The sequence below is a fragment of the Ips typographus genome, linkage group LG3, assembly GCF_016097725.1.
Source record: "Ips typographus isolate SLU linkage group LG3, UJ_Ityp_2.0, whole genome shotgun sequence".
NCBI lineage: Eukaryota > Metazoa > Arthropoda > Insecta > Coleoptera > Curculionidae > Ips > Ips typographus.
The window spans coordinates 2162541-2190448 of NC_138424.1; the positions used below are offsets into that span (position 1 = coordinate 2162541).

Genomic DNA, 27908 nt, shown 5'->3' on the forward strand with positions numbered 1-27908 from the left:
AAAATTAGTGTTTAAGACTAATATCGTAGCATTTAATGCCACAATTGTTTACTTTCATAAATCAAGAGTCTGAAACTTAACTTTTACTAGAAAAAATTGTTTAAAATTCGATTTTTTTAGTCTTAAAGCAAAGTGAAGCGTCTGGAAGTCAATTTAATACTGACAAAGCGTGAAATGGCATGTTTAAACCTATGGAAAATGTAAAAATAGTTTTTTAAGTCTCCTATGTCAAAAACTTGGTAAAGATAACCCTAAAACTCGATTTTCCTAGCTGAAAGCAGTTTTAAAGCCCTAAAAATAGTCCAGAGTTCTAAGAAAATGAAAAGCAATAAAACAAAGCTGAAAAGTTAGTCTTCAAGTCAATTTTTATGAATCTAAAGACTATTTTCAAGACTAAAATATTGAAATGTATTTTCAATCTATGAAAACTTACTTCAAATGGAAATTTTAAGCTTTTGATGTCACTTTTCATTGGTTTAGAGTTACTTTTTGGTGTCCAAGTCCATTTTCAAGGTTGAAATGTGTGAATTTGTAGTAAAAAATTGTAGATAAAGTAGTTTTTCATGACTACAACCTAATTTTTACTACTAAAGTTTTTCAACTTATCTGAAAACTATAACGACTGACTACAAAGACAGTTTTTAAGCCTTTCAAGACAATGTTCACAGTTTCGAAGTCAATTGCCAAGGCTAAGATCTTTCAATTTGTGAAAACTGGTCAAAAGACAATTTTTAAGCCTCTCAAGTAAATTTTCACCGTTTCAAAGTAAATTTACTGGGTTTCTGTCAATTTTCAAAACTACAGTCTTTCAATTTGTCTGGAAACTATGAAAATTGGCTACAAAGACATTTTTTAAGCTTCTAAAGTAAATTTTCACTGTTTTCAAGACAATTTTTAAGTTAAGTTGGGTTGATTTAGGGTCTTTGAACATAATAACTCAATTATTTCGTAAACGAAGCTTCAAATCATAAGAGGTACTTATTTTGTCAAATTGGACAAGTGAAGTAAAAAAAACTGAAATTTTTGAAAAATATCCAGAGAATCAGGCAGAAATATGAAAACCATCTTCCTGTATCTACACTACTGGAGAATTTTGGCAAACGTTATTCATAATAAGTATTAATTTCATAAGTGCTTGTTTCAAATTTATTTATTTATGACAAAAAACCCATTTTTTAAAGGACTGTATTTTTCTTGGAAAATGACATAATGCATGTCAACTTATTTTTTAATGGGCTATGCAATGGTGAATTATTGACATTTAAAACTGGACCACCCTGTATATGATTATTTCTTATTTTTTGGACAAAATGTGAAGTTTTCCTGGAGTAAAGTGCCTTTTGCACCCTCAAACTTTAAAAAGTTGTACTTTCCTGTTTTGTAGTACAACTAAACTGGGACAGTGATTTTTTTTGGGTCATTTTCAAAACCTTACTCATTTCGAATGTGGTTTAGACTGTCACTTGATTTATTGGCTTTTTATTGATGTAAAAAACTTTTGCTGTTACATAATTTGATGAGTACTTATCAGGACAGTGAGTTTGCACAAGTTGTTCTTCAACTTTAACTAAGTGCACTTTTAGACCACCAAAATTCACACTGACTTTAGAACACCCTGTGTATACACACGAAGTGGGATGAACAACTCGCTTATTCCTTTAAGCTAAGGCCTGCCGTAATTGCAGGTGTCTGTCAGTGGCTGCAGGACCACTTATTTTGCAAAGCGCGTTCTATTAAACTCAAGGAAAACTGCATGTTACCATCAAGAATAGCGGAGGCTGAAACCAATCTAGCATAGTGCCCTAAAGACTTGCTTAACTCGTTTCTATTACAATGTGAAGGTGGGAAAAGAACTTGAGGAACGTTAAAAAGTACTGAATAGGTAGCAGCAGTGACCAAAATAAGGTCAAACCAAAACTTTGATAACATTATAGTGTTTTGCGTGTTGTATACCTTGCAACAAGATAAGGAGTTACCTGCATGACTTTTATCGAGTTAACCCAAATGGAGTTACACTGATTTTCAATTTGGAGTACCAGACGCCGTTACATTTAGCGGTCCCCAAACAGTGCTCCACTTAAACCACCCAGACGTATGCAAGTGCTTCGAAAACAGGAACAAAGGCTACCAGAATGGTACTCGTAGATACCAATCTGACTTGTTCGATTTGCAAAACAAATGTACTGCCATAATAATTTGCCGTTTCGTGTTCACAAACGCTTATCATCTTTGTTACACATATTTGTTTGGGGATCGCTATTGTGAATTATGCCATTTTAAATGCATATGGCGGTTCTTTATCGAGATCAAAACTATTGTTCACTGCTGTAAGTTTCTTTTGCCATTCATTAATATTCAGGGAACAGACTTTGTTTTGAATTAAAATTTTTAAATTCAAAAAGTTAGTAAAAGAAGTGTTGTAAATTATATTCATCATTGTAGTTAGTTTCACTGAAGAAACCAGTGGATTTAGAATGTTGTACCTCACAGTTTATTTTAGAGACTATTCTGGAGTTTTCTAGTCTTCCATTACCTGGCTTAAAACATTATTTTCTTTATTGTACTATTTTACATAAATCTGCACTGTACTGTTATGAAATAGGTTCAGGATGGATAATTGGAACATGTAGGTACAGGGTGCTGCATTTTCGATGGTTTTACGGGGTACAGAGAAAACGGTAATAGATAGAAAAAAAGTAGCATACGTGTTCTGATCTCTTTTTCTGAGCTGAGATGACTGGCGAAGAGTGGGCTGCGCAAACTTCTTTTGTTTCAAAGATACGGGGGGTTTTCGAAAATTGGTAATTTTTGAACCTCTTCAGTATTTCAGTTGCTCTTAAAGTTATCAAAAAAGGAAGAACGGTTCCCGGTAGAAGTTTTGACGTAGAATCCAATGGCGTAGTCAGTTTTTTTTTATTCCATTTAGTTTCTGATATGACAGTAAGTTACATTTTTTAAATGGAACATCCTATATATTTTTACGTCATTTAATTCTGTTGATTTTTACCTTTTCAACGGTGTATTACAACATATAAGTTTGTAGAGGTTAATCCTATTATTTTAAAAAAATACCTTTGCTAAGCTTAAAAAAGGCCAATATCTAAAATACCAAACAAAATCGGAAATCATATAAACTAACACATCAGAAAATTAAATATTTTTAATAAATCTTATTAAAAATCTAAGTTACAAACAGTTCTACCGTCACTTTAATAAGAAAAGTGGCTATTTCTATTTTCGACTATTTTTAAAGTGGAAGTTGAAAAAACTGTTTATAAACGACATGTAACATATTAATATGAACATAGCCAAATTTTGTTTCGACTGTGGGTATTTTTATACATATTATTTAGCACTTTTTTGTTAAGGAAACGCTTTTTTTCTAATTACCAAGATTAACGTTTACAAACTTATATGTTTTAATACACAGTTGAAAAAGTAAAAATCAACAGAATTAAATGAACTGAAAATATATAGGGTGTTCCATTTAAAAAAATATAACTTAGTGTCATATGTCAGAAACAAAACGTAATAGAAAAAAACTGACAACGCCATTGGATTCTACGTCAAAACTTCTAGCGGGAACCGTTTTTCCTTTTTTGATAACTTTAAGAGCACCTGAAATACTGAAGAGGTTCAAAAATTACCAATTTTTGAAAACCCCCCGTATCTTTGAAACAAAAGATGTTTGCGCCGCCCACTTTTCTCCAGTCATCTCAGCTCAGAAAAAGAGATCAGAACACGTATGATACTTTTTTTCTATCTATTACCGTAGCACCACGTTGAGCAGCAAGTTATTTGACAATAAAGATGATTTTCAACTAAATCAAAGTTTCTCATCTGATCAACTTTTCAAAGCCCATTTTGTCTTCCTGGTTTTCTCTAAATTTCATTAGCAAAATTTAGAAATCAAAATTATCGATCTTGTATTTCCGAAAAATTAGCAGAAATTTGATACAATTTCATGTGACTTAGTTTAAACCAAATCCTGTTATTTTTTTGCACTAAACACACACAAAAAGCATTGCTAAAACTGGAAACTACAAACTTTAGACTAATTAATCTTCTTTGATTTCTCGGCTTGTTTAATAAGATTTTCAATAAGGAAGCACAAAAACAAGATTGTCCGTTTCATCGCTTTCCATAATTTGTATATTAATTACGTGAAAGTAAATATACGTATGAGATATCACATGCAGAACTATTCAGTTTCAACGCCCAACCATTCCGCACACGTACGTCTCTTATCTGAGCCCGCCCTGTATTGTGGCCGACTTGCATAATAACAAGAATCTCGATGTTATTTAATTGCAAATTAGTTTATGGTAAATTTTCACTCTCGTGCATTTGCCGGAAGAGGTACCAGCGAAATGTGTTTGTAGAGAACGACTGGTACCGTTAAATGAGATTCGGACGAAAATAGTTAAAGCTCGTAAAAAAAAAGTAAAAAAGAACCAGACTCGTTATAGCTCTGGTAGTACTGACCCACAGTCTAGTACCACTAACTAGTGATTTATTGTACTGTAATTTATAATGTAAATGCGGCCTTGATTAGCTTTTTGGAGCGCTTACCGACTTGACCTTTTTACCACGGTTCCGTGTTTTTGATCGGTTCTATCAAATGATTTATCAGGGATGGTTTTTGTCTGTGCGTGTCTGATTTATAAATTTAAGAATTTATAGCTTGGAATATTTGTGTTTTAATGGTGCGTCAGGCGCCAGTCGTCGGCACTTTACACGAGATCTCCTCTCCTTTTGACCAACCAAAACTCCTGTTTACCATTTTTAACGAGTTATCTTACCTGAACGAATGGGATCCTTATCGTCGTCGGAATCGCTGTCTATGTGCGGTATAGAACCAACGAATTCAAACATGGGACTGGTTTGCATGGAACTGTCTTTTTTGTTCACTGAATTGTCCGGCAATCGGCAAAGGCACTGACAGGAACATCCTGATTGGTCGTCGTCTTGTCGTTCGATCGGTTGGTATTGGTGGCATTGCGGGCATGGAAATGTCAAGTCGTCTAACGGCACCTGCAAATTTTACCAGAACATGTTCACTAGATGTCAACCAGGAAAAATCAATCGGAATGTTTGTTTTAAAGTTACAAAAGACGGTTTAGATCGGAACAGATCGTGTAAAGTAACATTTAACCTACAGATACTTAAGGAAGCCCCTGAGAGCAAAAATTACTTAATACAATCTTGTAGAAGATGTAATTTCCTACAACTTTCATTATCTACAATTTTTTTTTTAAGTTTTTTAAAAAATGCAGTTTGATGCACCCTGTCACTTCTTACCTTGCTAACTGCTTAAATACTTTGGGTGCATATGACCACAATAGTTTATTTAGATTATTGTTTATTTAACAATTTGTTAAGAAACAAGCAATTTTGATGATACCCTATAAACATCTCAAAGAATATTTAAAAGATATGAAACTATCAATTTTCCAGTTACAAAGTTTAGGAGCGGTATACAAAATATTCCTGAATAAGTGTGACAAAAGAAAACTCTAAGTTTTGCATGAAAAAAGTATCACTTTTTTTTGTAAACCAGAATTCTCTTTCGTATTTTTTTTTTTCTTTTTTAGTCTAAATAATGCCTGAAAAGACCCAATGAGATGATGCTGAGTAGATAAACCAAAGATCATTAAATTACGTGAAATAAGTGCAATAAAAGCACCTTAAACCACTTCAATTGTTTAAAAAATTGAAATAATGGGGGGATATTAGGAGTTTATACAGTGTCTTGGTTACATTAAGAGCGAGATAGACGAGTTTTGGTTCATTTTGTAGTATTTTTTATCCCTTTTCTACTGACGATTTAGCAAAATTGATTAGAGTTCAAATAAAAAAGTTACAACCTTCCAAAAATTGAAAAAATTACATTTTTGGTCAAAAGTTAGTGCAAACTGGCAATTTTTTATTTTGCTCTATAAGGGTTCCAATGCACAGCTAAAAGCATATTTATACAAAGAAATCTTAAATTATGAAAAATAAATGCAAAAAATGCACTTTAAAATTTTTCATTTTTCAAAAAAATTGAAAGAATGAGGGGCATTAATACTTTTAATTAATTAATAGAATGGGGAGCGTCCCAGGCCGCCATTTTGAATTTCCTGTCAAAATATTGACTTGCACCTCATTCTGAAGGAAATTTCATGTAATTTTTAAGAAATTACTGACCAAATGGCGTTCCAGTCCGCCATTTTGAATTTTCTGTCAAAATATTGACTTGCACCTCATTTTAAAGGAAATTTCACGTAGTTTCATGAAATGACAGACAAAATGGCGTCCCAGACCGCCATTTTGAATTTTCTGTCAAAATATTGACTTGCACCTCATTTTAAAGGAAATTTCACGTAGTTTCAAAAAATGACACAAAATGGCGTTCCAGGCCGCCATTTTGAATTTTCTGTCAAAATATTGAGTTGCACCTTATTCTGAAGGAAATTTCATGTAGTTTTTAAGAAATTACTGACCAAATGGCGTTCCAGTCCGCTATTTTGAATTTTCTGTCAAAATATTGACTTGCACCTCATTTTAAAGTAAATTTCACGTAGTTTTAAGAAATGACAGACAAAATGGCGTTCCAGGCCGCCATTTTGAATTTTCTGTCAAAATATTGACTTTCATCTCATTTTAAAGGAAATTTCACATAGTTTTAAGAAATGCCAGACAAAATGGCGTTCCAGGCCGCCATTTTGAATTTTCTGTCAAAATATTAACTTGCATCTCACATTAAAGGTATTAGAAGAAAAGGGGTATTAGAAGTATTTTTTAACTACTTTTTGAGATTCAGTATCTCAGTGAAATAAGGAGCTAGAGATACGAGTTTTGGCTTATTTTGTAGTATTTTTCATCCCTTTTCTAATGGCGAGCGATGAGCGAAACTGATTAGAGTTCAAATAAAAAACTTACAACCTTCTAAAAATTGAAAAAATGATGTTTTTGGTCCAAAGTGCAAATTCGGCATATTTTGTTACCAATATTTAACAACCCCAATGAAGTTAACTTCTCATCAAATTAGCCAGCTTTTGGCTAACTTAACCATTAGTGGTAGCATAGCAATAAAACTATCCTGTATAGAAGATAGAGAAGTACCCTAAATCTATTCTAGCATTTTTAAGCCAATTTTATCCTTCCAAACCCTTTCTCAGGCTTAAATTAAGCTTGTTGTTAAGGATAGTTTCACATCGTAACTTTTTTAATGTTCAAGCCTTACTCGTGTTTCAGTTCTGTTACTGTTTATTTACTAATATGTAGATGTATATATTAATCGATATAACATTCAATAAAATGCACATCTCATTTGCATACGCATGTAGACTCATCTAAAAGCTCCCGTCCCAATGGAAACTATTAAGTGTCGCTACGTAAATGGTTACTAAAACGGCGGTAATTGCCCCACTGATTTATATTTCCTCGTATTAAGCAGATCGTCTTGTAAACTTATTTATTTAAATAAAGATAAACGTTTGGAGGAACGAGGTAAAGTATTTAGATGTATGGAATTGCATTAAATATGTATCAGATGGTCTACAGGACGTGTAAATTCACTTACTCTTTTTATGGCATGCTCAACGGACACTAAGAGATTCTGCAACAGTTCAGGTAAGCGTGACCCGTCGCATTCGTCCAGGCACCCCACCTCGAGTTCCGCCGCTGACTTTAACCTGGAGCACATTATGTCATCGATGGAGTTTAGGGGGTTGCAAAACTCCGCCACTGTACGAGAATGGATTTCCTGGTGCAGTTTCCAGATTACCGCCACCTATGATTAATCAACTTGGAGGGTTTTGGGTGGAAAGTTGAATTATTGTGGTTTACCTCAAGACCTGGACGGTTCCTGTGTCTTAAAGCTAGGTAACAGTCGTGATTTCTCAAAAGGGAGGAATCCAAACAGGTAAAGTTTATCACTACTCCGCAACGGCCGAGGCATAGAGGCCATCCTGAAGGTGTGCACAAGTCTTGAGATTGTTCATTCTGAAATTGAGAAACAAACCGTGAATACTTTGGCAAAACCACCAGTTTTAAAGCTAAAAACGCCACTCGACGACCTCATTCTTTTCTGCAACTTCCTCAATCAGCGGTCATAACTTATTCCACCGCAAATGTCACCGGAGCCATTTTGCTCGCCCAGGAAATTTTAATTTAGCGTGTCTCAAGTCCGTTTTGCATAGAGCTAGACGACGGAATCGTGAACTATTACACGGCCTGTATCGTTTTAAGTATGATTGATTGAGCCGCGGCTCCATTAAGGCGTTGCGAATGCAGAAAATAGCGCCATGTTTGCTTTTCACGACGTTGACGTCTTCTTCATGGGGTTCTCAATGCTTTTTGTTATTAATTAGCTTATTTACTTTGTCGGCTTGTGTAGTAATATTTACTTTGGTTACGATAATTAATTGTTATATAATCAAATTTACGGATACACGTTAGTTAGCAACCACAATTAATATTCACTCATGCAAGTAAAACAACAAAGTATCTAGATGATTTGCTTTTGATATTAATAATTAACAATTTCTATTAAGCGTTATGGTAAGTAGCATTATTAAAATTATTGCATTGGTGAAGGTAAAATGCTTTCTTTGGTCCGAGACTTGCTTTACTACTCCTTCAACTTGAAGAGCATTTTTTCGGTATAACTTGAGATGTTCAAAGAATTTTTCTGCTTTTACTATCTTTAACTTATTTCAACTCAATTTTTAATACGGTTTTTGAGTGTGGAAAGTATGTTTTTGTCACAGTTTAATTTTAGGCTAAACTTGGTAACTTTGTAAAGTTAGGAATTCATGTTATTTTGACAACGTTAGTTGGGTTGTAGGAATTAGTGGGCATTACTTGGGAATTGGCAACATTACTAAGAATAAGTAGGCATTACTGGACATTAAATTAGTATTATTAATAAAATTGAAAAGGTCTAAATTAAATTATAAAAAAATGATCATCCAATATTTTTATCTACCATTGAAGTATAAACATAAATAAAATAAATAAAGTTTGGTAATTTCAATGAAATCCGTTGGAAAACAAGGAAAAATTATGAATTTTGTAATTTTACTTACAAAAATTTTGACTGTCTCTAGCGGCAAAACCGTACAACTAATCAATTAACTTTATACATCAATAAAAATCTCATTTCATTACCTATCCATTGACATATAAAAGCTTATATAAACTATAGCAAATAAGCTAGTTATTGACGATTGAACGAAAAAATGCACCGAAAAAAGTAATGAAAAAATAAGTCAACTTTGACGCCCTCTAGTGGCAAACCGTCCAACCTATTAACCCAAGTTGGGGTATTTTTAGAAAGCTCATTTCATTGGCTATCTATTGACGTATAAAACTTTACCAAAAATAGTGCAATTAAGCGAGTTTTTGAGGATTAAACAAAAGGATGCACCAAGAAGGTGATAAAAAAATTGGTCAAATTTGACGCCCTCTAGCGGCCAAACCGTCTAACCTGTCAACCCAAATAGGGATATTTTTAGAAAGCCCATCTCATTGGCTATCCATTGACGTATAAAACTCTACTAAAAATAGTGCAATGAAGAGAGTTTTTGAGGATTAAACAAAAGGATGCACCAAGAAGGTGATAAAAAAATTGGTCAAATTTGACGCCCTCTAGCGGCCAAACCGTCTAACCTGTCAACTCAAATAGGAATATTTTTAGAAAGCCCATCTCATTGGCTATCCATTGACGTATAAAACCCTACTAAAAGTAATTAAGCGAGTTCTTAAGGATCAAACAAAAAAATTGGTCAACGTTGACGCCTTCTAGCGGGCAAACGGCTAATCAATCGATTTTTATACGTCAATGGAAAGCTCATTTCATTGGCTGTCCATCGACATATAAAAGTATATACAAAGTGCTACAAATACACGTGTGTTATTTACGGTTTAGTGACAGGATGCACCACAAACATTTTTTGACTGGTTAAAGGCTAATTTGATTATAGAAAATTAGGAAAACACGGTCACGTGACTTACTAGAACTACCACGACGTAATGCTTGGAAATTTCTTGAAAAACAATGACAATTTTCGTAAGGGTCATATTTGCCTGAAACTATCCTAATGGGTTTTGCGCGTTAGGTTGGCCAGTTAGTCCAAGCGAAAATCGACCTTACTGATTGTATTTCTACAGTTTTGCTACTACCAGTGAGTACTACCCTAGATTTGGCATCAGGGGCATATCTGCCCAATTTTTAAAAAATCCCTTCAAGATATTAGAGCGGTAAAAATCGAGGAAAACATTCAGTTAACTTTGGAGCCCTCTGGGGGCCAAAAAAATCAACAAATTGAGTTTTGTTTTCGGTGTGACGTATACGTAACTCTTGCTTGTGATTGGCCATAATTGAAATGTCAGTACTGAATTCAATTTTTATCTCATATTTTTCTGCCTTCAGCCGCACGATTTTATCAATATCAGTCAGCGTTGTTAACGTTTAGCACAAACAATGAAAGAAAAAATTTGAAAGCTGAATAAAACAAGGAAAAGAGGACTTTTACTTTCATTCAAACGCCGGTTTCGATGCAATAAATCAAATAGTAAATCTGGAGGTAACTTATTATTCCAAACAAAACGTTAAATGCCTCGTGGGGGGTAATTATCGCAACAATCCAACTGAAAATGACGAAAAAAGTAGGAATCTGATAGAGAAGAAAGTGAAACTGTGACAGGCTAGTTTTGTCGGTATTGAACTTGAGACCTCTACAACTAACAATTTTTTTTTATTCAAAACATTATGTCAGCTTGGCAAATCGGCACCGCTTTCCCCTTCTGATGATTCGTTAACATTGTGAAGAATTACGAATTAATTACATTCGATGGATATAATAACGGATAATCATTTAAAACGACCGTTTAATATTAACGTTCCGGCCAATTAGGCTTAAGGTAATTATTGTGTCGTAAAAATGACAGTTGTGCTTTAAAACTGCTTACCGATTGATTTACTGTTCGGTAGCGAATGAAAATAATGTAAAACATTACTAAGGTCCAGTAAGTGTCTAAAGAAAATCCAAAAAAATTGGTTAAGTTAAGGTTTAAAAAAAAAACTGAACAAGACTGTTTTAGTGTATTACATTCCCTCGTTTACTGCAGTACAAATTTGTAAATGTTTACTTCCTGATATTCAAATCAATCAAACGGTGTTGATTTAATTAAACCTGAGTAGTACTTGCAGGGGTATTGACACTGAAAAATACATAATCACCTAAAGGCTACAATTTAATATTACATTACATTCTAATCCCGTTTCCTCATTATCTCTTTTACGACTTGTGAGTGCTAAACAAATTTGACTGCAACCATATAAACAGATTGCATAAGGTTTTAAGTGATATTGTTTAAAAAGTCAAATTTTAAGGCAAAGCAACAAATTGAAGCGTGCAGAAAGTTTTATTGACCTATAGATTCCCAAGCCAATTCTATTAAAATTCGGGTAAAAAAATTTTCGCTATGTAGTGAGAAGGATTAACGGTTTTATTGTTGTTGTTAATTTGATTTATATCTTGTGGGAAGATTCGCTAAAACGATTTTTAAACCGTCATGATTTCTTCCTTATTAACCATCTCGTAAAAGACATTTTTCGTTCTTAGAACAAGTCCAAATAAATTCTCTTGAGAAAGATTTAAATGGCACGTTGACCAACTTCAAGTTACGTAACGAGGACTTTGTTGTTGCAAAACTGGAAGACAAATTCCACGGTACCAATATAATATTTCTTAATTAAAACGTATGGGGTACTGGTTCCTGTGGGTAGACGATTAACATACTCAAGTGCCTCGGAATCTATTGTGGTATTAATCTTAGTGCTGCTAAGGCCGTTACTTACACAGGTGGTTATTAGCTACCCAGGTTGGAATAATTTACGAAATTAGTACATCGCGTGGGGTTTTTGAATTTTACTGCTCACCCATGTAGGAAATTGTAATTCTAATTTCAATTCACACGACTTTGGTTTGTTTATGCAAAACTGATAGTTAATTAACTAGTTAGAATAAACTATTTTGCACAATATGAGTATGGTTTTTCTTCTGTTTTAACTTTCACCGTCATGAAGTAGGAGAACTTTGTTCCTTTAGAAGTTTTTATTCATTTATATAATGGTTATAACCAAAGTCCGGATTAAAAAGCACAAAAATCGTGAAAAAAAGCAAAATCATTTTCCTCAAAAAAGCTGTAAAAAAGCACAAAACTCTATCAGAGATGTGTTTTTCAAAATGCTTTAAAAGCACGGAAGATTTTAGACTGTTTTGAAAACTTTCAAAAAGTTTAAACAGCATATTCAAAGTTCTGGAATGCTTTAGAAACATTTGGAATCTCTTACACGGTTCACAAAATATTTTGGAAGCGTCTAAACTGCTTTAATATCTTCTGGGAGCTTCTAGACTAGTTTAAAAGCATTTGGAAGCTTTTAGACTGTTCTAAATGCTTTTGAAAGCTTCTAGACTGTTTTGAAAGACTTCCGACTGCTTTAGAAGCATTTTGGAGTTTCTGTAGTGTTTTGAAATCTTTTTAGACTACTTTAGGAGCATTGAAGATGGTGGATTGCTTTTAAGATATGTGAATTTGAACTTTCGGAAGCTTTGAAACTGCTCTAGAAGCATACGGAAGCTTTTGAAATCTTCTAAATAAATTGAAAAGCATTTGGAAGCTTTTAGAAGCTTCTAGGCTGCTTTGTAAGCTTTGCAAGGCATTTTAGAGGTTCTATAGTGTTTTGAAATGTTTTTACATTTTTTTTAGACTACTTCAGGAGCATTTGGAAATTTGTTGGTCAGTTTAAATTTGTAAATTGATACTTATACATTTTGCAACATGTTTTTTGGTTCAGAATCTTTCAATATCTCAATATAGCAATTTTTTGTCAAAGCAGTTATTAGTTTAGTTTATTTTTAAAAACTTGAAAAGTTTGTTTTGTAAAAAACTAGTTAAACTATACAAAAATAGCAGTAAATAAGCACAAAAAACTAAAATAAGCACAAAAAGAAGAAAAAAGCAAAAAAAGCAACAACAAAATCTGTCAAATGACGTGTTTTTGCATAAATCGTTCACATTAGATGTCAAAGGATGGTTGCTTTTATTATTTACAAAAAGCAAAATTTCTAGAAATCCGGACTCTAGTTATAACCTTCATTTCAATTTGTCAACTACGTTGAAGAGTTTCTGCTAGTCTCTTTAAATCTCTACCTCAGTTTAAAAATGATTATTGAGTTGTGTGTGTAAAATGACAAAATTTTGGGTTTTGCATTGTTATTCTGGCAAAGTAGGAATATTTACATCCTCTGCTTTGTTATATGATAAATATATGGTTATCTAGTTTAGAAGTATTTGGGTACTATTTTTTCTTAATCCCCTTCACTACCAGGTGTAACACCAACCAACGTTTTCGTTTTTTCGAATCAAGGTGCACTAAAGTGATATTTAAAGACAAAAATAAATTTTTTGCTTTTTACTGTTGATTTTACCAATAAATGCAGTAATGACGTAATAAGCAACCTTGTTTTGAAGACATGTTTTGTATAAACAATACTTTTTTTCCATTTTAATGAATCAGTCCTTGACAGTTTATTTACTGTGATAGTCAGTACTAAAACGTTCTTTTCTGTTTTCATATGCTATTTGTTTAAAGTTAAATAAATAATGGTAATTTAACATGTTTTAAGTTAATGATTATTTACAACAAAAAATTGTTTTTTTAGGACTACTAGGCTAACAACTAAGATCAGACTATTGAAGTGCTACGTTTTTCATGAGTCATTTGAGATCTGTGATTATATCGACGTATTTTAAGAATCCCATGGACCGACCATATCACCAACCTTAGGGTCCTAGAAAGAATGGGTAAACAAAGGAGCTGCTTCTTTTAATAAAAACCAGTAAGCTGGAATATTTGGGACATATAATGAGAAATAGCCAACGGTATGACTTACTACAGCTGATTCTGGAGGGCAGGAGAAGGCCTGGTAGATGAAGGATATCCTGGTTAAAGAACTTGCGCATATTGTTCAATACAACAACAGTAGGCCTCTTTCGTGCAGCGATTGACAAAGTACGCATCGCTAACATTCATAACGGATAGGCACCACAAGAAGAAGAAGAGAAGGCTAACAAGGGAGGAAAATTATATGTCAAACGAGTAATTTGAATTCCAGTGGAAAACTTAAATAATTCAGGAAACAGAAAAGGAAAATGAACAGGAAACATTCTTTGGAAGACAAATTTCTCAGGACTAATATGAAAGAAAAATCATCAAGCAAAATGAAAATTAGCAGTTACAAACTTTTGCACTTATTAAGAACAGTCTAATTACTCTAGAAAAAGTCACTATAATCGAAATTAGCTTGAATCGGATCACTCAAACCATCACATTCCTGTTACACAGTTATCACAGCGCTGTTGCCACTTACCAGCTATAATTGGAAAAAAATCAAATGCCATTATGGTTGATATTATCTTGAAACAAATCACTCCATGAAATGTTACGTTTAAATTGTGAACCCTTTTTGGCCCAACAGGTTAAACGAGAAGTGCGTTTATTACTTTATGTTTCACCTATACGTTATGAATACATAATACCTTGGAAATGCTGTAGGTTATAGTGTTCATAACAACCAAAATCTGGGTAAAACCTTTCCGCAGTTATCACTAACTGGGCTCTTCCTGCACTCCTGGCACTTTCCCCCGCTTTGTCTTCACAAAAGGGGCTAATCCTCACCAGACCCAAACCCCAAAACTTTAGGATGTAAAAACAGAAGGCTGTTTGGACATCCTATAGTTTGCCAGGACAAACGAGCTGACGAAGAAAGAAGAAATGGAGAACAAGAAGGACAGAGGATGCCGATCCAACTCTGGGAACTTCCCGAAAGGGAAAATTCCTGGACTTGTAGCGACCTTCCTCTTCCAGACTTATCCTTTTGGACTACAGCGATGAGAAGGTAAAAAACAGTACCCTTGCTTGACCCATCTATCTGAGGCCGCATTCCCAGCCAAAGAATATTGGCGCGAATTGCTGAATTAGGTGAAACATAAAACATTGTATGCACCACAGGAGTTAGGGAGGAGAATAATGTCCATCAGGCCGAAACAGCTCGAGGGATAGGTTACAGGACATTATGTTCTCTCTAACGCCCTGAGATCTGGTTTTAGAGGTAGAATCAAAGTAATGGACCTTAAGGCATATTTAATGGAGTGTTCAATTTAACTGCTCTGTCCGAGAGTAGAAAATGATGAATTTTCTTTGATTAACTTCACTTTGAACTACTGATTTTGAAACTCTCTTTTTTGTTAATCGTATATCGTACACGCGTCGTGTTTTACGAGCGGCAGTACCCAGTTACGCGCAGCACCTGTTGGGTTCTTAATCAGGTACTTCCTTCATTATCTCAACAAAGTGCGGCGTTACTCAATCTACGAGCTGCAAGGCTACTTGAGACGCATAATTTTGTGGTAGTTTTTTTTTTGTATTGAAAACTACCTTAGGTAGTTAAGTCTAAGAGACTTTAGATGTGTGATTAGCTATGAATTGCAATACTACAAGATTGTAATCGTAGGTTTTACACGTTTTAGGGCTTTTTTCAATCATTATACGGATTTGGATTCTTGACGATCTAATTAAGTGACGAGTTTTTCGAGCTCGAACGTTCCGCACAAAGATTTCTAAAACTGGTCGAATCCCAGTTTGGACAAATAGGGTTATGTCGTGTTTACGGAAGTACCGGAGCTGGTTTGTTAGAAGTCGTTAAGCTCGAATTTAAGCTTTTAATTGGCTTGGGCGGTTAGCTTTTTCCACTGTTGCCTTACTTTGAGAAACTCTTTCACGTGAAACTCGTTAAATTAAGCGGGACACAAAAAAACACAACGTTGTTTTAAAGGCAAACGCTGCAGGGCTTCAAACACACACACAGTCCTACCGAAAGCCGCTAAAACAATATTTAATCAACATACATGTCAGAAAAAGTAGGTTTCGTCTATTTAAGGTAGGTGTTGGTATCTAGATGGAAGAAAATTGTGTAGGTTTTTGATAATGTCCAAAACTTTGTATGCACGCTGTGCGACTTTCAATTAGCTACGCAACAAAATTGAAATAAATTTTGTAGTTATTTCCATCTAAATCACTGCCACTTTATTGAGAATTCACTTTACGCATGCAGATTTTCTATTATTTCTCAGTTATCCACGTCACAAGTAATTTTCTTGTATATTTATGAATAGCTTCAACACCTCCTACGCTGACTCTATATCATCCGTATTGCCTTAAGACAGACAACCTGTTGGTTTGTGTGTATAGTTATAATGAGATATTATAGCGAAAGATATTTTTTAGTAAACCATAATTAAATAGCACAATGTTCAAAAAGATTGCAAAGCAAAAACAAATGTTACTTTATACCAAGATAACTAGATTAAATTTACTTCGATTACCTTTTTAATGTCAACAATATTAATATTTTAGAGAAATTTGCCAATCTTGGGGTTCCCTAACCTAACTGCATCGTGGAATGCAGCAAAATACATTGAAAATCAAATCCTCGTTGTAAAAAGAAACGTTATTCGATACGTCACTGTCTGTTGTCATTTATTGGGACGTCACTACAATAAAGCCTGTTTCTCATAAACTAATATTCGGACGAAAAGTATGAAAATTTAATAAAAGTGACAGATGTTAATCCGTAAGACAAATTTTCTGACAATTCTATCCACAAAAAATGATAATTGGCGCCCCAAAAGTGCTATTAGTGCTCCAAGAGTGTTCCTAAAAATAAAGATTGAGGAATAACTGAGAAATACTGAGAAGAACATTACATTCACATACTAATTATTGTTTGAGTTTTAAATGGTGTCATAAAAACAATAATAATTGCAAATAGTGATTTATAGAGTCCGGATTAAAAAGCACTAAAGTCGTGAAAAAAAGCGCTTAAAAAGCAAAATTATTTTCTTCAAAAAAGTATAAAAATCTGCACAAAACTCTTTCAGAGAAGCAAAATTTTTTTGAGTATAACTTCTAGACATTTTTTGAAGATTTTAAATTGCTTTAGAAGCATACGGAAGATTTTAGACGGTTTTGAAAACTTTCAAAAGTTTTTTGAATTACTTGAAATAATTTGGAAGGTTTTTGGACTGTTTAAACAGCATATTGAATGTTCTGGAATTCTTTAGAGGCATTTGGAATCTCTTAAACGGGTCACAAAATTTTTTGGAAGCTTCTAAACTGCTTTAATATCTTCTGGCAGCTTCTAGACTAGTTCGAAATGATTTTGAAAGACTTCAGACTGTTTTAGAAGCATTTTGGAGTTTTTGTAGTGTTTTGAAATCTTCTTAGACTACTTTAGGAGCATTAAAGATTCTGGACTGCTTTTAAGACAAGTGAATTTGAACTTTTGGAAGCTTTTAAACTGCTTTAGAAGCATACGGAAGCTTTTAGACTGCCTTGAAATTTTTTGAGAGCTTTTAGACTAGTTGAAGATTATTTGGAAGCCTTTAGAGTGTTCTAAAAGCTTTTGGAAGCTTCTAGACTGTTTTGGAAGGCTTTAGACATATTTTGGAGTTTCTGTAGTGTTTTAAAACGTTTTTAGACTACTTTAGGAGCATTTCAAAGGTGTTTAGGCAGTTTAAAGAGCCTTGAGGGTTCTGGACTGCTTTTAAGACATTTGAAACCTTGTAGTCGGTTTTAGAGACTTTTGGAAGCTGTTAAACTGCTTTAGAAGCATACGGAAGGAAGCTTTTGAGAGTTTCTAGATAAATTGAAAAGCATTTGGAAGTTTTGAGACTGTTCTAAAAGCTTTTAGAAGCTTCTAGACTGCTTTGTAAGCTTTGCAAGGCATTTTAGAGGTTCTATAGTATTTTGGAATGTTTTTAAATTTTTTTACTTTACTTACGACTTCAGGAGTATTTGCAATTTTTTTGGTCAGTTTAAATTTGTAAATTGATACTTATACATTTTGCAACATGTTTTTGTTGTTCAGAAGCCTTCAATATAGCAATTTTTTGTCAAAGCAGTTATTAGTTCAGTTTATTTTTGAAAACATGAAGAGCTTGTTTTGTAAAAAACTAGTTAAACCATACAAAAATAGCAGTAAATAAGCACAAAAAACTAAAATAAGCACAAAATGAAGAAAAAAGCAAAAAAAGCATCAACAAAATCTGTCAAATGACGCGTTTTTCCATAAATCGTTCACATTAGATGTCAAAGGTTGGTTGCTTTTATTATTTACAAAAAGCAAAATTTCTAGAAATCCGGACTCTAGTGATTTACCAATTTTACTGATTGAATAAATGTCACATAACATAACCTACAAAAATGGTGTCATTGTATGGGCAAAAATCTCGAAATTCGTAAAAAGTTGAAATTAATCCAACGATTTCCCGCAAACGTGAAATTTTACGAATATTCTAACCAGACTTAAATCGTAATCCGTATGATTTAGTAGTCACGTGACCAGTTTGACATTTGAAGCTGAGAGAATCAGCTTCAATCAAGACCTTTTAAGCTGAGACTGACTTATAACTTTAACGTCTTAAAAACGATTTTCAAAATTGGTTTCGCAGGGTCGTGAAAACAATTTTAGCATCAGTTTTGTTTGACGATTTTAGGTTCGGATTGTTATAGTATATTTGAATTTTAGAGACCAACTGTGTAGTTCTAATGTCACGTGATCGTTTTGGCATAATTTGGCTTGGGTTCCTAATGTTGTTAATAAAATAAAACTGGGACATCCTGTATTATTGGCTAAACTAGGCTTAAGTCACATGAAATGCAAAATTAAACTTTGGTGCATATGAGAATGATGAAGGCTAAGTTTTGAATGTGACTGATAAGACAATAAATATCACAGTCAAAACAAAACTTGACCTAAACTGTCCTTAATAAACTGATTAACATTTTTTGTTCTTAACTCTGGTTTTGCTTCCGTACATGTACGAAACAGCATGCTGCGTCTCATATCGAATGCTAATAAGGTGGTAGTCGGTGGTGTCCTTTTTCATTCGGCGGCCACCTGCGGCGCCACTGTCCGCCGTCATTTGTTGTGACGTCATTACAATGAACCTTCATCCTGATTTATGGTCTTTGTGGGTTTTAAAGGATTTCATTTTCTAAAAAGTTTGACGGGGGGATTGCGTGAAAGAGAAACGTTAATTGGACGTCCTCCTAACCCTTTGTCCACGTTGATTTACGACGATGAGGGTACCTTTAATAGAGGTGGTCTTTAATGTTCCCACCATATTTGCATCAGCAGGTAGTTGTTACATTTAACTACAATCAAGAAAATCGTACTTGTTTTAATTACGTTTTCACTGACATTTGACAAGACCAGATTTTTGCAAGCTTTCAATTGTATTTAACTTTCTGGACGTGCGTCCTGTAGAAAGTGGCCGTAACTAAAGTAGAACGTCCCTGAAGGAGATTAAGTCCCGTGGGACACCATTTTTACGTGGCCGCGGCCATATTTGGAGTGGTTGTAAATATTTCTTTACGTGAATGAAATGGCAAACGGTGTCGCGGACGATACCGGTGTGATTGTTTTGTTTTTGCGACCCACGCTAAATTTGTCCGGACCTTGTCCGTGACGTGTATATAATTTGCCCCGGACAGTAAATTTAACTCTTCCGAAGGAGGTTTAGATTACGTTGTGTTTAGGTAAAGCGTGTGAAATTCCCATGGTTTTAAGTGACAAATTGAAAGTTTTCCGTAATTTATTAGTGATGATGAAAATAGAACTTAGAGTACCCCAACAAAACAAACGATAACAAACTTAATGATAGTGAAAGATTTTGATCATTTCCCTGTCTTTCTCTTTATGAAATCAAGTGTAACCAGCATACAGAGCGTCATCTAAATCTGGCCATCAAGTATCTAGGTTAAACATAGTCTGTCCAAGACGTAATGAACACCTGAATGGTTTCTATGTGGCGTTTTTTGGCGTAATTCATAAAACACGATATAGTTGCTCGTTAGGACCTTTGTCTATATTTAGTGATTACTTTCCAAGCGGCGGTACCCAAGATCAAGGAAAGGTTCGAGTTTTTTTCGTTTTTCGAAAATATTCGCGGGTCGCCGAGGTCAGTAGTACCAATGTTAACGTCGCCGTTTGCGGTAAATGCGGAGAGTCATTAATTCTGACAGCGAAACCGTGTTTTGTGTACACAAAGATAGGTATTTGCACTGAACCGATGGAAGATGATAGGATGAGAGTTAACTTTGTACGAAAAGGACGTAATTATTTGCTTCTGAGTTAACTTTAACCTCAAATCCGTTTAAGGTGCTTTAAAAGATATCATGCCTAGGTTATATTATGTTGTAAAAAAGAACTGTAAAGAATGGAAAGTTTCAGTTCAAATAACCATAATTTGTTATTTTGTATATAGTCCTGTAAATCACTATACTGCAATACTTATCCCATCCATGCAGATGGCCCAAACCAGTTCGAGAACAATTCCTGAACGGTTTAGAATCATGAGAAAACCGAACAAAGCTTTTATGTGTTGATTGGTTCTTTCGACTGTTTTTAGTTCTTTGAGTGGGCACGTGATTTGCTATGTTTTTGAGTAAGGTCGTCACGTGGTCGTTTTGGTGGGCAATGGGGAATGTCAATTTGTGAGCTGCCAATTTTTTCTTTCAGATTGTTTATTTGTCTTCCATTTTGTGTTTTTTTTCCATAAACGATTTAAGCGCATCCTTAGCAAAGTGGCGATTTGACTGTGACAGATCTGGTGCAAAATGTTGTACCAGTACAGTCAAATTAATATTTAACCTAGGAGACATAAAGGGTGCTCTTAAGAGTTATTGCCAAATTTAATCAAAAATTGATAGCAATTAATGATGGACGAAAAGTAAAATTCAGTGTGAAAGGAACATTTACCAATTTTACTAGTAAATACCAATTTGACCAGTAAATTTGCGGACCTAAATGAAATTGACAGATATAACAAGGTTTTTGAAGGAGAATTTAGCTAGGCAGTCACGTGAGCACTGTCAAAATAACTGTCATAAATCTCAGAAACACGTTTAATAATACAAAAAAACTTTTCTAAACCCTGATTTTTGCAACTTTTGAGCACAGTTTGACAGTCAGATACAAAATTGCTTGTCAAACCTACTTGGAGTAAGAAACTGATTGTTTTAAGCACATTCTTGGAATTTTCATTAAATTTTCTAACCAACAACATGAAAAAACATTACAAAATTTGGTACAGTCAGGGAGAAAAGCGGTGTTAAACTTTGAACTGCCAGAAACACACTTTGAGAAGTCAGTCAGGGACAAAATTGCCTGTAAATCTAATTTGGAGTAAGAAAAAGATTGTTTTAAGCACATTCTTAGAATCTTCATTAAATTTCCTATCCAATAACATGAAAAAACACCACAAAATTTGGTACAGTCAGGGAGAAAAGCGGTGTCAAAATTTGAACTGACAGAAACACAGTTTGAGAAGTCAGTCAGGGACAAAATTGCCTGTAAATCTAATTTGGAGTAAGAAAATGATTGTTTTAAGCAAATTCTTGGAATTTTCATTAAATTTCCTATAGAATAACATGAAAAAACACAACAAAATTTGGTACAGTCAGTGAGAAAAGCGGTGTCAAAATTTGAACTGACAGAAACACAGTTTGAGAAGTCAGTCAGGGACAAAATTGCCTGTAAATCTAATTTGGAGTAAGAAAAAGATTGTTTTAAGCACATTCTTGGAATTTTCATTAAATTTCCTATCCGATAACATGAAAAAACATCACAAAATTTGGTACAGTCAGTGTCAAAATTTGAACTGACAGAAACACAGTTTAAAAGGACAGTCAGGGATAAAATAACGTTTAAAATGTACTTGGAGTAAGAAAGTGACTGCTTTAAGCAGATTCTTATCCAAAAACCTGAGAAACACTATAAAATTTGGTACAGTCAGGGAGAAAAGCGATGTCAAAATTTGAACTGACAGAAACACAGTTTGAGAAGTCAGTCAGGGACAAAATTGCCTGTAAATCTAATTTGGAGTAAGGAAATGATTGTTTTAAGCACATTCTAAGAATTTTCATTAAATTTCCTATAGAATAACATGAAAAAACACAACAAAATTTGGTACAGTCAGAGAGAAAAGCGGTGTTAAACCTTGAACTGCCAGAAACACACTTTGAAAAGTCAGTCAGGGACAAATCTGCCTGTAAATCTAATTTGTACTAAGAAAAAGATTGTTTTAAGCACATTCTTAGAATTTTCATTAAATTTCCTATCCAATAACATGAAAAAACACCACAAAATTTGGTACAGTCAGTGTCAAAATTTGAACTGACAGAAACACAGTTTAAAAGGACAGTCAGGGATAAAATAACGTTTAATATGTACTTGGAGTAAGAAAGTGACTGCTTTAAGCACATTCTTATCCAAAAACCTGAGAAACACTATAAAATTTGGTACAGTCAGGGAGAAAAGCGATGTCAGAATTTGAATTGTCAGAAACACAGTATTTGTAATTTACCCATCACTAATAGCAATATTATGATTATTATGCTTGTTAAGTAATATGTTTGTGTATTGTTTAGTTTCGGTGAAGCTTTTTTTGGAGCTATGCTACTCTTTTGTTCCTAGCTTTGCACTGGAAAACGTGTTTTCATTATTTAAAAAAATATCTTGTCAACTTTAACTTGGTCAAAAGTGATATTCATATTTTAAGTTTGTAATTTAGATTTTAAAACTTCAATTTCAATTTGTCAATGTCTTTTGTAAATTATTATATGATAACTAAAAGAGCTAAGAGATGATTGAGATCTTGGTTAAATCAAATATGGTTGGCAACTCTGTTTGAACTAATATAGCGAGTCCATCTCTGTTAGACCCACCACGAAGTATAAGCTCTTCTGTTCTTTACCTATCAGTTTACCTAAGGTCAAGAGAAGATTTAAGAATGAATGTGTATATGCGGATGCCAATGGTTTGATCTTGTTTTGTCGGCGCTCTGCGCTAATTTAAAAGATGGAAAGTGTTTCAACACTGACCGAGCCAGATGAACAAGGACACAGTCCAAATTAAGCAAGCGGTTTTTACCATAATTACGCCAGTACACCAACTGGATAATTTTATTTTCTATACACGTACCTGCCGTTTTCAAATTAAACTTTTTTTGGTTAAATCGCACTTTCCCAGATGTCGTCCTTTGTGCCCGAACAATTCGCAATAATAGTTCTCGTAACCGCAATACCTGACACCGTATTATAAATTTATAGGAAATTAATTTCGATTTATGCGTAGACAAGGCACAGTATTAGAATTAATTTGTATTATTGGTCGGGCGTAACGCGAAACCTCAGAGAAAATCCGAAACAGATATCGGTTATCGTGTGTCTTTGGGAATGTTAATGATTCCAGTCGGTATTTTTTATTGCTCCGATCTTCGGTCGTTGTAAATGAATTTATCTCTGTTCCCATAGATGATTTTTCCAGAAAAGCAAATTGTTGTTACGCCTAAATCGTTTTCAGATGTACCTTTGGTGGTCTTGTGTATGTGTGTGAGTCCGGCTTTCCCTTTTTGAGCAACGATTCGTTTCAGTTTAATAATTGAAATTATTATTGTTAATATTGATCTGCCTCCGATAGCGGATCTTATGAATAATGGACGAAATATATAGGAGAAAATTGAAATTTACTAGATCAATTGATACAACTAAATAGAACAGGTGCTTGTAGTTGCATCCGCTATACTGTTTCTTTTACGTATATCAAGTTTTTAACAAACAATTTTTGTATTTGTACTATATTCTCATAATATTTCTCTGAATATCGTTAAGAATACTAGTGAAAACAGTTCAATACTAGATTTTAACATTTTTACATATTTTAATTTGTTTCCAACATTATTTGAAAGGATATTTCAAAACTGAAAAATTTACATATTTCCATTGCCACTTGTCGGTTGCAAATTTGTCGTCCAACGTTTCGTCATTTAACAGTCACCATCATTTTAATTTATGTTATGTCTGGTTCACTTCTAAATGGTCAACTATTTCAGTAAAAATTAATTTTATGCTGACAACAAATTCTGTTGAAGAAATGATAATCTAGTGTACTATAGGCAACACTAATTTATATAATAATTACACACTCTTCAAGTATCTGACTTAAAATAGATAATTTTCTTAAAAAATACTTGTTTCTATTTAGCCAACTTGGTAACTCTAACTTGGTATATCTGAGTAACCACAAGTTTTTTTCTAGTTGAACACAGATTGGGATGGCAGTTTTGTTGAAATTAATTAACAGCACAATATTAAAAAATTCTCAGAAACTAAGAGAATGCAAAATACATAAAACTTGTTAGAGATGAATGTACAGTAACTTTAAAATTTTAAAGAAAAGAATGTAAACCAATACTAGTTTAAACGAAAGTGACACTTCTTAAGATCTAACATAAAGAATTTATCAAGTAAATAGTCCTGAACTTAAGAGTAATTTCGCTAACAATTTACATAACCAGTCGTTTGGGTAAAAGAGATTCTCGGCTAGATTACGCGCCACTTTAATAGCACGAACATTAGCAAATTTTTAGCATTGCAGAAAATGAAAGTTATTATTAGCGATAGCATCTTAACCTTCATTTTTACGGCTTCATTTCGTACACAGGTGGCCTTGATGGTTCACATTGAATTGACTGAACTGAAAAGCAGTAAAAACTGTGGATTTTATATGGAAAATGTTGAGATTAGTGCTTAGTAAGGACACTGAACTGTTTTGCAACCACAACTATACCCGACCAGCCCAAGTTATTGTAATAATTATTCTCATAACATCAATCAAACTTTATTGGACCGAATTCTTTTCCAATTGCAAAATGTGCTTCGTGGGTGGCATTATAGGTATTTAAGTGCGAAAATTGTTGCTCCACCTTTTTTAAGCAGCTTAACTTAGCTTATAGTTTGACAGGTCTTTTGATATAGTACCAATTTTAAAACTGCCACTATCATACATCGGTTTAAATAATTCATTCAATGATTAGTTCATAAAATGTAACAGTAATCTGGTACTGGTGTTATGTAGACAATTTTTGCTATAGCAACTAATGCTGGTTTCAATCTATTTTTCCTTAAAAGTTTTTTCCAGTTTTAAACCTCCTCAATCGTCAAATACAAAACACATTACACAACTTTCACACTATCTACACATTTAGATGTTTATATTTCTCTTAACGAACATTATGGGATATCGGTAAAGAGAACTTATCCGGGCGCCGATGTGCCCTCAGACCATGTTCTCTTGATGGTGGTAATCAACGCAACCCATGTACCACAGCAAAAGATAGATTACGAAAGACTTAAAGATGAAGAAACAAAAAACAAAGTTATCAAAAATTTTAATGAGAAAATACTGACAACCATAGATCCACAGACGGTAGAGGAAGCTAACATGGGAAGAAATGGAGGCTGAATTGAATAGCAGAATTGGGATATAAACAAAAAGCACGAAAACACGATTGGATGACAGAGGAGATACTGGCGCTGTTTGAGAAACGAAGAGGGTACAAGAACAAAGGGAATGGTGATAACTACAAAAAAGACCAAGTCATTAGAAGGAAGATAAGAACAGACAGACAGATAAAAGAGGCGACAGGAGTATATAGAAAGAGTCCATTCTCTAATGTAGAAAACGATCAGGGAGAATTAGAGCAGGATGATTACCAGCGTAAAATCATATGGGAAAACTATATTAGCAACCTTTTTGCTGATGAAAGACCTGCTGTTGAAAATGTAGACGACAAAGACCTCTCGGGACCTCCCATCACAAAAGAGGAAATTATAAGAGCGATCAATACATCCCAGGATAGAAAGGCGATTGGCCCAGACTGCATTCCTGTAGAGTTGCTCAAACTATTGGACGACAAAAGCATCACAGTTCTTCAGATGATATTTAATAAAATCTATAACACAGTCGAATATCCCGCCAAATGGTTAACATCGAATTTTGTCCCCTTGCCCAAAAAGAACAATGCAACCAAATGTGAGGACCACAAACTAATCAGCCTCATGAGTCACACACTGAAGATATTCCTTAAGAATATCAATAAAGTGCGAAAGAAACATCGGATCCACACAATTTGGATTCAGACGAAGTTTAGGCACTCAAATACTGATTCAGAACTGCAACGATCAGAGAAAGGACATAATGCTGTGTTTCATCGATTATGAAAAGGCGTTCGAGAGAGTCCAATATCATAAACTGATCCAAATCCTAAATAGATTGGACATAAACCAAAAAGACATCCGCTGCATTCAAAGCCTATACTGGAACCAAATGGCTGAAGTCAGAGTTGGTAACGATCTCACAGAAGCAAGACCAATTTGTAGAGGGGTCAGACAAGGGTGTGTTCTCTCCCCACTTCTCTTCAATTTATATTCTGAAGCCCTAGAAGACCGCAACGTGGGCGTTAAGGTGAATGGTGTTTGGGTCAACAATATTCGTTATGCGGACGATACTGTTCTAATTGCAGATAACATAGAGAATTTTGTCGGGGAATGCAGTAAGAACATGGGCCTCAATATCAACACCAAGAAGACTAAATTTACGATAATTACTCGAAAGCCATAAGAATTTCAAAACTCAAGCCTAACATGAAAATCAACCAATAGAGCGAGTAAATAAATTTAAACATCTAGGAACGTGGCTGTGTGAAAACTGGGAATCAGATGCCGGATTGAAAATGCCCGCAGTGCCTTCATGAAATTCAAAAAAGTGCTCATCAATACTGATTTCGATCTTGGCTTGAGAATTAAATTTGTCAGATGCTATGTCTGGACAGTGTTGCTTTATGGCATGGAGGGATGGACACTGAAGGTGAGCACAATGAACAAGCTGGAAGCATTCGAGATGTGGGTCTATACTGAGGATTCCATGGACTGCAAGAAGAACCAACGATGAGGTCTTGAGAATAATCAATAAAGACCGCGAACTGTTAGAATCCATTAAACGTCGAAAAACAGCATACCTGGGCCACGTAATACGCAACGAGAAGTACCAATTCCTGCAATTGATAATTGAGGAAAGAGAGGAATCGGCAGGAAAAAGATGCGTTAGGCAGTGGACAGGACTGAGGACAATGTAAGAACTAATGCATACCATACGTAATAAAGAAGAGTGGACAAATGTGATCGCAAACATCTATTAATGGACACGCAGCAGAAGATATCTCTCTTCTTGGCGGGTTGTTCTTAAAGTATTTCATAACTAAGTAATAAAAAACATAAAAAGTACATAATTTGCCTGTATAAAATCGAAAATTGACTGATCCTGTAACTTTAACCTTTCGCGTTCCTTTGATTTCGATACGCGCAGCTTCCATAAGGCACATTACTTAGAATTAGCGGATCTAAGACATGAACCAAACCCCTACTTATTGGTCATCGGAATCGAGAAACAATCCGCCATTTTAAATAGCAAATTGACGGTTTTAAGTCTCCTGCGGGGGCATGGCAAAAATGGCAAAAGACACGGAAACTGCCACTTTTCTTGTGCTTGAGGACACACGTGTATCGTGTGTGGTGTAACGGCTTTCAGTTTTTCCTGTGGGAAATTTTTGCTTTTTTCACCGATCCAAGTTGAGCTTAAGCCGGGCCTGTCAAATTAGATTTGTTAAATTTCAGTTAATAATATAGTATTAAATTTCAGGAATAACTGTTTAAAATTGTAGAAGAAAGCGTGAGTAATCCGTGTCAAATCGTAATTACCTCAGAGTCAAATATCGTTCGAGGAACCACCCCGCTATTGTGTCTAAGTTCACAGAAAAACCCAACAGACTATGCAAATTGTAAAAGAAAGGAAGATCAACAACCCGTCGTCCGTCGGCCCGATTAAAATCAATAATAATAACAACCGTACCGTGGAACCACCAACGTAATTACAGAGTACCCGGCGATG

The 27908-nt window shown here is 34.4% G+C and overlaps 1 protein-coding gene across 6 annotated transcripts in view; it reads right to left on the reverse strand.

Moving 5' to 3' along the window:
* The window catches only part of LOC145726627 (puratrophin-1-like), a 164001-nt gene that overhangs the window by 52956 nt on the left and 83137 nt on the right, over positions 1-27908 (reverse strand). For all 6 annotated transcript variants that reach the window (XM_081975806.1, XM_081975804.1, XM_081975801.1 and 3 more), the window contains 3 exons: positions 7834-7989; positions 7568-7777; positions 4803-5034 (listed from right to left, as the gene is read on the reverse strand). In XM_081975806.1, the coding sequence (XP_081831932.1) occupies positions 4803-5034; positions 7568-7777; positions 7834-7989 (598 nt within the window). The remainder of the gene's footprint in view (positions 1-4802; positions 5035-7567; positions 7778-7833; positions 7990-27908) is intronic.